This window comes from Stegodyphus dumicola, chromosome 1, assembly GCF_044657685.1.
Source record: "Stegodyphus dumicola isolate Sdum_Otavi_A_Nest chromosome 1, ASM4465768v1".
In the NCBI taxonomy this organism is placed as follows: Eukaryota; Metazoa; Arthropoda; class Arachnida; order Araneae; family Eresidae; genus Stegodyphus; species Stegodyphus dumicola.
The window spans coordinates 222,422,777-222,436,583 of record NC_140768.1 but is presented as its reverse complement, the minus strand read 5'-3'; the positions used below and the strand labels follow the sequence as shown (position 1 = coordinate 222,436,583).

The 13,807-nt window shown below is 31.9% G+C and overlaps 1 protein-coding gene across 1 annotated transcript in view; it reads right to left on the bottom strand.

Annotated features, from left to right (window-relative positions):
* The window catches only part of LOC118184846 (uncharacterized), a 287,706-nt gene that overhangs the window by 48,943 nt on the left and 224,956 nt on the right, over window positions 1–13,807 (bottom strand). The window contains exon 5 of the mRNA XM_035354573.2: window positions 10,836–11,077. Coding sequence (XP_035210464.2) covers window positions 10,836–11,077 — 242 coding nt within the window. The remainder of the gene's footprint in view (window positions 1–10,835; window positions 11,078–13,807) is intronic.

The window sequence follows — 13,807 nt, the reverse complement described above, 5'->3', positions numbered from 1 at the left end:
AAGCAGATTTTGAGCGGTTGCAAAATTACTAGTGCTTACAAGACAAAACTTTCCCAGCTGAGAAGAAAATAGGACTGTTTAAAGCGACAGATATCACAACGATAACTGATGTCCTAACACGTACGTTTTAGCTGCGCAAGAGCTATGAAATAATTTCCTGCATTAAGTAATTAGTTCTCAAATATGTGGTAAAGCTTGTGGGTAATAACGATATATATATGCATCTATCTATTTGTCCGATTTGGTTTGGTTTATTTTACTATGGAAAAACACTCGAGGGCTATAGGGAGGGATGCATTCGTGGGCGACTTTCTAAGAGAAACTGGCTCGTATACACATTACACTTGGAGAAACCCACAAAAATGCCCATGCAGTCAGCTCGTTCCAGGGATTCAAACCTCAGACCAAACTACTAGAGATCGGTGACGTTATCGCTCGGTTGATGGTTGGCCTCATTATCTATCTATATATCTATATCTATATCTATCTATCTATCTATCTATCTGTATACATACATATATATATATATATATATATATATGTGTGTGTGTGTGTGTGTGTGTGTGTAATGTATAAAATATGAAACATAATTATTAAACTTAACAACTAGGACCACAGACCTTCAAATTCATAAATTTTGATTAAGCACATCCCTGCTTTATGAATATGTTTTGCACCATTTTGCGTCACTCTGCAGCATTTTACGTAACGCTTTCCTTGCAACTTCTCTGCATCGCGAAAACTTTACCCCAATCGCTGCTCAGGATTAACACAAAGATCTTATGGTTCATAAACACGATTAGTACACATCATTCTTTCTCGCTTACTGCTGCCTGATTAAAACACGTCTCTCACTTCGCTTTCTTTCATTATTATCTGAAATGTAATTTGTGTATATAGAAGTTCTGGGGCGCGTTTAGCTTCTCTAGTATGGTACGAGTTCAAAGGAAAAATGTATTTCTGAAGAATATTTGCTTTTTAAAATAAAAAAGAAAAAGATGTTTTAACGATCAAGAAAAATTTTCCCTCCAGTCAACTGCGCAGCAATTTCTCGACCATGACTCAAGAGTGAATTGGTTTAATCTTCGCAAAAACTACAACATTACACATAAATACATATACTGTGATGAGGTCGCATAAACCTACGACGAATGATTTCAAATTGCAAATTCAGAGTGCAATATACGTGATGAAATCACGGGACTAAATATAATTATTTAATTGTTATTAAAATAATATTAAGTTGTAAAAAAATAGTTGTTATTAAAATAATATTAAATTGCTGGCAATGTTAAAAACGCAGGCTCGAGAGCCACGTATGGCTCTCGCACGATTGATGTATAGAATTTGTTTTTTAAAAAAGTTGAAGTTTCTCTCTTGTCGAATTGTATGTAGCCATTTTTTTAGCATTCAATAAATTTTGTTTTATGCTGTGTTTTGTTTTCAACCTGATGTCACAAACCAGGGTTTGCATAGCGGTTTCGGCCACTACACCACATATATATGAAATGTAGAATCTCATACATTATTTGTGTTGTGCAGCCGGGACAACAGGAATGAGACAAATTTGGGAATATACAGTGATACGTTTATTTCAGCATCCATCTCACAAGCGTTCCGCACTATATACCTTGAGGAGAAGCCCTATTTATAGATGTGTGTGCGTCATGGGGCTCATCCAATCAGTGATATTAATTGAAAGCACGAGGTGACGCTATCTTCTCATCAAGAGTGTTCTTAAGGACTTTATGTAATATGACAGAATTATGAGTTTGGCGATTTGATGGGCGCCAACAGGTTAATATAATTTATAATAAAGAAAGGATTTCGCCAAAATTTAGGAACAGGGATGCAATTTAGGTAAAGAATCGCCAACACATTATTAAGGAATATGATTAGAATTTAATTAACTCAATTGATTTAAAAATATCATTACATATATATATATAAAATAATAGTAGTAGGTAGAAACATTGCAGCGATCTTGCTAAAAAGTTACCAGGAGTTGTAGCTCCATGAAATATTTCAACGCTGTATTACTAAAATATAAACTAAGAAGAAATTTTTTGTCTGGAAAAACTGGAAAAAACTGAAAACACGCGAAAAAAACTGCCAAAATTAATTATGGAAGACATGCTAATGTACAAAAAAATTAATCTGACCGTTATATATGTGTGTGTGTGTAGGAATTGACAAAAAGTTAAATAATCGACTGAGTAATACATCAGAGTGATATAGTTTGATTATACTATTTAGAGTTATTAGAATACCTTTTAGAGTTGGCAACAAGAATTGTTTTAAATTCAAAGCTAGATATAAGACGTCAGCAGTTTTTTATTAGTATCTTGTATATTTGCATTTTGTGTGCCGTATGTGTATTTGGCGTGCGTTCTGGTCCATTAAAATGTCTTTCAAAATCAAGAAGCCCCATAGATTTTAATTCTTTCCCCCTCAGGGATTATACATTTATATATATCTCAAGAAATCTCTCAAAAAATCGCAAAGGATCAGATTTCGGAATGAGGGATGGCAAGAGCTCACACAGCACATGGCCAGGCACGTATTGTAACACATACGGCTGTATAGAAGAGCTGTATTTAGTTAATATATAAGGTATTTTTTCCTCTTTTCCGCAAGCCTCCTTGGTGTAAGCACGTTCGACGAGTATTCGGAAATCCGTAGTTCAAATCCCGTCAAGGGTTTGCGGATTTGTTCAGTCTTATGAAATCGAAAAATTCTAAAAGACTCTACAAGTGGGGTCCGAACTAAAAAGGTGATGAATCATGATTCTTCACCTTTTTAGTTTCATGATTCTTCACCACCAGGATTTGGCGATTGGGTCTCCTAATCCTCAGTCGTCTTTTAAAAGGCGGATCATATAAAGTATTTTCTTCTTCCTTCCCGCATATCTTCGTGGTGTAACTGGAAGCACGCTCAACACGAATTCGAGAGTTTTGGAGTTCGAATCCTAGGGAGCGGTTTGCGGGTTTTTTCAGTCTCCTGACATCGAAAATTTTAAAAAAAGGACTCTACAAATAGTTTGAATAAAACTAAATAAAGAACTATAATCTTCTTAATTTTTCATATCACGTAATTTTTCAATTTCTCATATTCACAAGGAATAACAAAAATGTTACAATGGAATAAGATTTTTTTCTTCTTTATGAAACACCTGTAGACGTTGGACAAATTCTTACTGAATATTGAACGAATTGCATTGAGCAACCTTTCTGTCGTTAATCAATTTTTCGCAGTGAAACGAATTCCTAATTTCTCCATCTAAGCTGATCTTACGATAACCTTAAATGTAATAGGGAATTAAAAAGTATTATATACTAGAATAGTAAATTTTCAGAAGCTTGAATGCAAATGGAAAATTAAAAACAAGAAGTGAATAAAATACAAAAACTGGGAGAATGTTTAGCCAAGTCTTTTGATAGAAGTAAAATTGCAGGTAAATAAGCACTTTAAAACCAAGCAGTTTTACAGTTCGATTCATAAAGTAACAATAAAATGATTAATAACGAATAATAATAAAGTAAAATAAAATAAATTATTTAATTAATTTGTTTTATAAAACTACAGATGACTGTTTTGTTACAAGAACTTAAAAGTCTTTTCTTATGATACCTGCTTTTACTGTATTTATTGTTTTCATGTAAACTTGTGTATTTATCGTATATGAAGCATTTGCAGAGGAAAGAAATAATTTGTTTTTATTTATAAGCTTTCTACCCCTTTCTTAACACTGGATTGAGTTGTTTTATAAAAATATAGATGACTGGTTCGTTATGAAGAACTTAAAAGTTTTCTTTTATTGTGATATTTGCTTTTATTGCATTTATTGTTTTCCTGGTTTAATTTATTCTATTCTAGTCTTAATTTATTGTATTTAAAGCATTTGCAGGGGGGGGGAATCATTTCTATCTATAAGCTTCCCTCCTTTCTTATCACTGGGTTAAATTGTTTTATTTTGTTTTATAAAACTATGGATTCCTTTTTTGTTACAAGAATTTAAGACATTTCTCTTGTTATGGTATTTACTGCATTTATTGCTTTCCTTCAGATTTGTTTATTTATTGTATTTCAAGAATTTGCACGGGAAAGAAATAATTTTATTTTGTTTACAAGGTTCTTCCTCCTTAGAACTGAGTTGAGATGTTTTATTTACAGCAAAACATGTAAAGCTATTTCTCTAAGGGAAGTGTTCATGGAGAATGTTTTTAAAGCAAACTAATTTTTTCATTTATATTACGCATGGGAAAGCAATGAAAACATTGAAGCACCTGATTGATTTCTCAGGATTTGAATTTGGGTTTTTTTCCTTCAAAAACATGTTACTTTCTTTAAAATATCTCTAAACATTTACTCATACTTTCAGAACTGTTTCTTTATGATGATTTCTGCACTAGCTTGCTGATCTACAAAATCGATCATTAAAAATGATTTCGATTTTTAATTTAAAATTTAAATTTTTTCAGTATTCTTTTCTTCACCTTTATGCATGATGCAACTTTGAGGAAGCCCAAGACAGTGATGGATGTTCTTTAATTCTATAAATTTCTATGTAGGATACACACATCCAAACACACCTATATATCATCTACTCTACAACTAAACATCGAAAGTGCAAAATGCTGTTTACAGAAACGTTTCTGAAAAATTGTGAAAAATTATGTTTCGCGAACATTTGGTCAAATGTACGGAAATATCAAATTATTAAAAGTTATTTGAAATTCATCTCGGAAATCGTGGGCTCTCTTTTGGTATGGTAAAACGAAAGTCAGAAAAAGCATTTAAGTTTGAAAACACAAAACTCCATACCTAGGGTGGGTTTGGGCAGATACTGATCAAAATCACACGTGTGACTTTTTAAATGAAGAACATATTAAAAATTGAAAAAAATTTTAAAAATCGTTCGCTTTTCAACTTCAGAATAAGCTTGATTTTGTTTGAAGCATGATTGTACTAAATGGTTTAATCTGTTACTAATCTGTTACTAAATGGTTTATCAGACTCTGATATAATATTATATTCTCTTTCTTTTCATAACTGCTCCATTTTAATAATGAAAATCTGTTCTTAAATCTGAAGTAAACACGGAAGTAGCTCAATACTTCATACCTAATTACTGCACTATTGTTATATGAAGAACTTTTAAGGAAAATGTAGAGCTTTAAAGCCCTATTAAAATACATGGCCCTTTGGGAATCAAAGATTAGATAATGCAGATTCTAATTCACAAATTAGTAAGTGAATAAGAAATTCTAGGATTATTATATTACGTATTTCGTATTAGAGATTAGAGTGTTTTTCTCAAATAAGCTGTATTATATGTTTTAAGCAATGTTTTCGAAGTTAGGTAGCATGAAAGTTTCAAGCAAGATGAAAAAGAGTTTAAAAGTTTAATTTTTTTATTACTAATTTTTTAATAAATATGCATAAGTAATATTACGAGTTTAACGTTTTTATCTATGTGGTAATTCGCTCCTATAACTCATCCTCCTCTTCCTAAATCTGGCAACAGCGACAGCAGCGAGATACTTCTTCAAGCTGTGTGAGGAAAGGGACAGACTGGCATTCCGATTATGTAAGAACGTGGCGTTGGATGGAGCTGAACCATGCCGCTCGAGAACATTGATTGATGAAGCGATTCTGTTTCATGATGAACTTTTTATCTTACTTCCTTTCACACTGTAAATAACATAATCATGTTTATTCTTTCATCATTAAATACCCTTAAAATGCTACTGCCTTCCTCTATTTTAATCCTAACCTCATCCTACATGGGAGCTCGGCCCCACGAACTCTCTCGACTCCTTGAACTAAAATCTATTCTTTTCTTCAACTTTTTAAATCCCCTAGACTACCACCGAGTATAAAGATTAATGATGGACTACTGTGGAATAATATCGCAAGATCCCAGTTGTTGTGATTCGTCAGCATGTAAGTACATCTAATTTTATTTGATGAAGTAATGCTAATCAGGAAGTAATATTCTTTCAAGTTATTATGAATATTTGATGACGCCTTTTTATGAAGTTTATTTGATGAAGCGAAAGGCATTTGATTTTGATGAAAATTCATTTTATTTTTGAATGATTATTACTTTGAAGAATTAACACTTCCGTTTTCGAATTTGATGTTAATGATAATTAATTAAACAGTTTTGATGAAGTTTAATTGAATAAACTAAAGGTATTTGATTTTGATGGAACTACATTACTGATTATTTACTGAATTGTGATGTATTAAAAAAGTTACTTTGAAGAATTACTTTCGTTTTCGAATTTGGTGCATAAATTTCTTATTTCTTGTGATGCCTATATTTTACAAAGACTGTACAATATTTTTTGTAGTTAATAATATTGATATTATATTTTAACGTGGAATTCTATTTTTCATTCTTAACATAGTCTTATATGAAGATTTGTTTGATGATATATTTTACTATTTGTTTGAATCATATGTTCACAATTTCATTTATGATTTTTGAGTGTTTTAACATCATAGTTATTGTGTAATATACTAAGAAGAATTAATATTATTTTGAAGAATATGAAAAATTAAGAGTATATTTTGGTATACTAATTTCTGAAACCAGAAAATTAATAATTGATGAAATCGAAACATACATATTTTGTGAATTTCATATTTGGTTAAAACAAAACTGATAAATAATGGCTACACTTAACGATTATCCCAACATTGCACAGTCATTAAAAACCGCCAGTACCAAGCATATCAAGCTTTTACATCGTTTAGGTTTTGGCTCAGATGGTGATCGGCAGAATCGTTCTAGGTTACGCAATTTTTCTGGTTTTCCCAAACCATTTAACTTTGAAGATACGAAACAAAAAATTATCAAAGAATTTTCTCTCACAGATTTAATTGCCATATGTACCTTACTATATTTAGAATTTTCCATCGATATTGAAAACTGTGCTAACAATATTCTTACGAATCTAGCTGATGTATCGTTATTAAAATCAGATTTCGCTGACTACAGCGACCTTGAAGAAGACGCTTTGGTGCAAAGTTCACCCTCGACGCATAGCGTCGCCCAAAAGAACATTAATCACGCTTCAGATGACTCTTTATGTAAACAAATGGAGGCAAAAATCTCTCTTGAAAGTGCGCCTGGAAATTTATTGCTTTCACAAACACAGACTGTTCCGTTTCAATGTTTTGGCTTAAAAGACATTGTTGATTTGATCAAACCCTTTTCCTCTCGGGATAATTACAGCGTTGAAAATTTTATTTCTGACACTGATGACATTTTTAATCTCTATGAAATCACGAATCCTGTACACCAAGTAATTTTTGTTAAAAAATGCCTTACAGGTCCAGCTTTAACATTAATTAGATCAATCAATTCGTGGAATTACTAATTGGGAACAATTAAAACACCATTTATTAGAGGAATTTTCGGAAAAAATTAATAGCCTTCAATTACATAAAATAATGGAATCTCGTCACATGAAAACATCTGAAACCTTACAAGAATATTTTTTAGCTATGAGAGACCTCGCATACAAAGGTTCTATGGATGATTCTTCTTTGATTGATTACGTTATCAATGGTATTCCTGATTCATCAAACAATGAAATAATTTTATACGGTTGTAAATCCATTCCTGAATTTAAAGAAAAACTGAAGATTTATGAAAAACTCTTTAACAATTCAAAACATTTGAAGCAAAATACCCCAAAGAAATTTACAAATTCCTTTCCCAGTGCTAAAATTGATGCTAAAAGTACATCAGATACTCAACCAATATGTTATTCTTGTGGTTTAAAAGGTCACAAAAGCAATACTTGTCCAAATAAATCTAACGGCAAATTATGTTATGGCTGCCAAAATTATGGTCACGTTCCTTCCAATTGTCCCAAACGTTCTGGTAGTTCTACCACGGAATCTGATCCTAGTTGTTCTACATCTGATAATACTGTAAATGCACTTTCCACCCAAAATTTTTCTAAAAATCCTATGCATGTTGATATTCAACATAATGGAACTCAGTTAACTGCTCTCTATGACACTGCATCACAAGCAACGCTAATTTATGAGCAAGCATACCGCAAAATTGGTTCTCCACCATTACATCCTTCCAGAATTACATTCTCAGGACTTGGCCGAGATACAGTTCAAAGTATTGGATTCTTTCAGGACTACATTCAAATTGAAAACACTATTTTACCTGCTAAAATCCATGTAGTAACAAACTATATGATTCCTCTTGATGCCATTATTGGAATAGGCTTTTTGCAACAAACTCGATTTACATTTGATAAAAACGGTATTCATTTATGCAACAATAATAATGATCAAATTTTTGTTAATGTTGCTAAAGTTACTGATGATCAGACATTTCCACCTGATCTTTCACACATCTCAAAATCGGAAATTCTCGAAGAAGTTCAACATATCATTACTCCACACGACGTTACAATCCACACGACGTTAACACTGCTGTGAAAGATCTTCAGACAATAACAGAAAATGCAAATCAGTTGAAGAAAACAAGTAAGAAAAATTATGATGCTGCACATGACGATTCAGAATTGGATTTAGATGATGATAATTTGGTTGATCACGATCACAAAGATGATGCTGATACCAATCATGGAGCTCATGACGATGATGATGACGATCATGTTGATGAAGACGGTGATGACACAGACGACGACATGGATCAAGATCATGATATTGATGATGACGACAATCATAACGCTAATGGTGCTGATGCTGATGATGGCACTCATGAAGCTAATGAAGATGATGTTAATCAAGATGACGTTGCTGTTGTTGATGAAGATCATGTAAATGAAGATGATGTTGATGAAGACGAAGATGCTGATGACAGTCATGAAGCTAATGATGATGAGGATCTCGATAATGATCTAAACGTGCAGAATACTGAAGAAACTGTGAAAAATCTACTGAATCCGTTTGAACAAGGATGTGCTGATCAAGCAAACGAGAAAACACACCTGCTAAAAGTGCAGAAACTCCCAAAGCACAGACCAATAATCCAAGGAAACCACTTGTCTCTGGCATTCCAGTTAAAGCTTTTGAGGCACAAAAGAATGCTGAAATATTTGGAAGAAAAATTACAATTTCATACACTTTATCTACTTCACACACCAAGGAACGCAAGAAGAGAGCATGGAAGTATAAGCGAAGAAAATTTAAACGAACTTCAAAGACAATGAAATTGCTGACACAGCATGATGATAAAAAAGCTGCATTATGCATTGAAGCTCAACGGAACCTCCTCCGTTTACAGCAAGCACATATACGACAGTATAAGAAACGTCGCAAACCTGCCCGCAAATATAAATTTGGACACCAAATTCCAATCCAGCCTGAACTGAAACTTCCACTTGGACTGAATCTTCGACTTGAACTGAAACTTGGACTTAAACTTCGTTCCAAATTTTTCGGTCCTTATGAGACAGTACATCCCTCTGATTGTTATGAAGTACGAAATATACGCCATGACGAAACCATTATGATGTCAACCTGTGCTGATAAGATGAACTGGTGGTACACAAAGCTAACATTCGCCACCTGGACATTGATTTTTCTGGTGGTACACAAAGCTAACATTCGCCACCTGGACATTGATTTTTTTTTCACTTTCTCTGCTTTTTGTTTTTTTTCTTTCTTTTCAGATCAACCCCCAGGCGAGGACGCCTGGCAAGGCAGAATGGCCGTGTGGTAATTCGCTCCTTTAACTCATCCTCCTTTTCCTAAATCTGGCTGGCAACAGCGACAGCACAGCAGCGAGATACTTCTTCAAGCTGTGTAAGGAAAGGGACAGACTGGCATTCCGATGATGTAAGAACGTGGCGTTGGATGGAGCTGAACCATGCCACTCGAGAACATTGATTGATGAAGCGATTCTGTTTCATGATGAACTTTTTATCTTACTTCCTTTCACACTGTAAATAACATAATCATGTTTATTCTTTCATCATTAAATACCCTTAAAATGCTACTGCCTTCCTCTATTTTAATCCTAACCTCATCCTACATCTATAAAGGTAATATCGTATATTTAAATATTTTATATAAGTTCCGGCAAAGTATGACATCCGGTATTCTATAGAATACCGGCATTTCATACATTGCTGGTAACGTATACATAAACAACACCATGTAGGTTTTATTTAATCAAATAATATCGCGTTTTATCGCTATAGGTAATGATGGTAGGTCTTATGGTAATGATGCTTCTCCATTAAAATATTTCAAGACTTTTCTATATTTTTCGCTTACATGTATATAATTATTATATACGCGTATATTATTAACATTCAAGGTTATACATATTTAAGAAGGCCATAAACGCTGAGCTAACTAATTACACGTTTTAGCAAAATATTTACTCAAGAGAAGCCTCAGAAAATTGAGTGCGTAGAGAAGAAAAAGGGTGTTTTCTGTTTGGAATTGCTACCAGAGTAATGCGCTTGATGTGAGTGAAGTGCTAATGCAAGACATGATAATAAACATGACTCGTTTATTAAGAATGGCTAAACCCACAAAATACATAATAAATTTCAAAGTATATTTATTGCATTTTAATATAATCGTTTAGTAAAAAACAAACTAAATCGATATAATACACATTATTTTAGTACTTGATACCTTGTGCCTAAATAGTACCTTAATGTGCTAATGTTAAATAGCTAAATGTGCCTAAATATATATATATACATTGAAGTAATATAAAAAATCTTCAATTCAACCGTTCGGTTGGTATTAATCAATCTCCAGTTTTTTTTAAAAAAAAGATATGAATTCTTTAATTATAATAAAGAATAACGTACTTTTCCAGAATTAAGTGAGTCAAACCGTTGCACATGCGCTGTTGTTTCCATCACATACGCATCATCAAGAGTCGGGGTGGGCATGATGACAGATGTGGACTGCAGCAGCTCTCTGTACGTGCCATCGATATACGTTCTGTACACCTGCGTTGTATGAAGTGTCGTTTTGTCGCCATTTACTTCGGTTCCAGTGAAAGCAGAGATGATACCCGTAGGATAAACAACGGGGTCATTACGTTGACCTTCAAAAGAAATAAGCACTTAACGATTTAAATAAGTAAAAAAAAAAAAAAAAAAAAAGATAAAAGAAAAGTGATAGATAAAAATGTAAAAAAAAGTTAATAAGTAATTACGCCGAAGATAACAAGTGAAACATAAATGAATAGAAAATCAAAAAATAAAATAAGTACTAGCATAACATGTCTTAATATGTTTATTAATACCATCTCAGTTTCAAGCCTATTAAAGTATACATCTTAAGCAATTACGTGCAGTTAATGCAAACTACTTATTTACCTATTTATTCTCCATTTTTTTTTTCAATTATGAAAAATTATTGCTGTAAAGCAACGGTCTTCAAACGTTGTCGATTCATTGAACTCTAGGAACTAAAAGTTTTTTTCCGGGAACCCCATCCCATCCTAAGAAAAATATATCTTAAAATAATATTTGATGTAGATCAATATGTTATACGTATTTTATGTAAAGACAATAAAAAAAAACGTATTATATTTTTATTAAAATGTTTTAACATAAATTAATGTAATTTAATCATTAATAGCATTAAATCGTGTTCCGGGTGTCACCCACCCTTAAATTATATTTAGTGAAGGGGGCGCGCATTTTTTTTTTTTTTTTTTTTTTTTTTTTTTTTTTTTACACCAGCTGGGGAAGTCTTGCTCTATCCATGTTATCTGCAATCGCACTTCATATTCTGCCTTTAATTTGTTTCTGCATTCGTTTTTGTTGCCGCATTCTTTAAGTAAGATTTTTCATTTAAATATCTGCTTTCTGTAACTATTTGAGAAAATTTCAGATATTTTGCATGAATCTAAATCCAAAAATTTAGGAGCTATTCTTATATCTTAAATTTAAAAATTTTAACGTGGATTCTGTTTATTTGTTAATAATTCGTTCCCTTTCCTATATTAGCAAGCCTTATCATTTAGTGTAACATTCGAACGGATTTTTTATGCAGTCACACTTAATTTTCTCCTCTTGGAAATATTCTCTTATAATTTTCTTCAACTGAAAGAGGTGCTGCACTGTATAATTTTAACAATGACGTCTACTTCAATTTATTTTTCATTAAGAAGCTGTTTAATTTCACAATGTATTTCACATCATTCTCTCGTCATTTCTTTGCCATATGACGACCACATTTTAAGTTTTAAAACTAATTTGTAACTAAATGCATTTTTATATTCTTTGAGTTAACAAACACTAGTCAACTAGTGTAAGTGCTTTATAATTTGCTTTTCGCACTTTTATTTTGACTTGCGGAACCATGAGATTTGACTCGCGGAATCGTAAAATTATGTGAAAAGCGGAAGATGGCTTTACTCTCGCAACGCGAAGACAACGAGTATTCAAACTGCGACAGTAAAGACATCTCATGCTTTTGAAAAATCTACTGTTTTTCATTTACAATTATAATCCGCGTATCACTTACCTACTCTTTGTATCTCTTCACAATTTTGATTAAGCAAACTTGAAAATATTTTATGGCTATTTTTGCGCCATTATAACAGATATAGTAAATTATTTGATTTTAACATATTTGCGAGAACTTATAATTTTATGAAGGAAAATAACCTTACTCTTTCTTTAAACGTAAGAAAAGTGTATAGTTATTATCTTATGAACTTTTGTATGAAATTATTTTAAAACTGATATACTGTATTTTTATTAATAAAATAATATATATATATATATTATTTTTAGTAATTCAGTAATATATTAGTATATAAAAATTTTGATCATTGCTGTGATTTGAAATTCGACCTCCCTGTGCATTAGCGTAAAAAAAATAAATGTAATTTAGTACATGTAAAATTTTGCATTAGATATAATTAAAGCATTTTAACGTATCATATATGAATTAGGTACCACACTTAATGAACTTTGGATTTCTTTTATAATTTTCAGTTAATTTTGCCAGTGCCAAAATTTGGGTGTACTGTGAACAAATGTTTCAAAGTTCTAGCTTTTCAATTATCCGGCTGTTGTTTTTTGAATTTAATTTTTTTCTGATTCAACCATTAATTTATGCAATATTAAATGTAACAACGTTTTTACTTACCATTCCTGTGACTAGTAATTTTGTGATTCTTCAATAAAAATTCTGTTCAGTATTTATGTTATTTACAAACAGTGCATAAATTCGCGTTAAAAACTAACAGTTCGGAATTATCAAAATTTGTGCTTTATTACGTTATTATTAAAAAATCTGATGTGTACACCACATGACTTCCTTGTGCGGAATATTAAATTATACGCATTTTTCTTGCATTTCATTTAAACGTATTGGATTGAATTAAATCTACTTCGCCGACAGCGCATAAACCACAATAGAATAAATGCATTCTTTAAAATTCAATCTAGTATTTGTTTACCATAGCGACACTCTGGCGCTAGATTCACTTAACAGTATTATATTTCGTTCATATTATAACTCATAATTCACAAAATTTATATCACTTAAAGAATAGAATTATCTAATCGTTGCTACATGTTCTATTCAAATACTATAATAAAGCTAGAATGATGTATAAAAGAAATTAAGCAAACAAAACAAAAAAGAAACAGTTTTTCACAGACGATTGAGTATTTCTCATTCAATTAACTCAGTTCTCACTTCGCGACTAGGCAAAAATACATATAAACTCAAAATATCTATATTAAAAATTACGAAGTAAATCTTAAACACTTATTTCCTCGAAAACATTCCAGAAAGGATTAAGCATGATTTA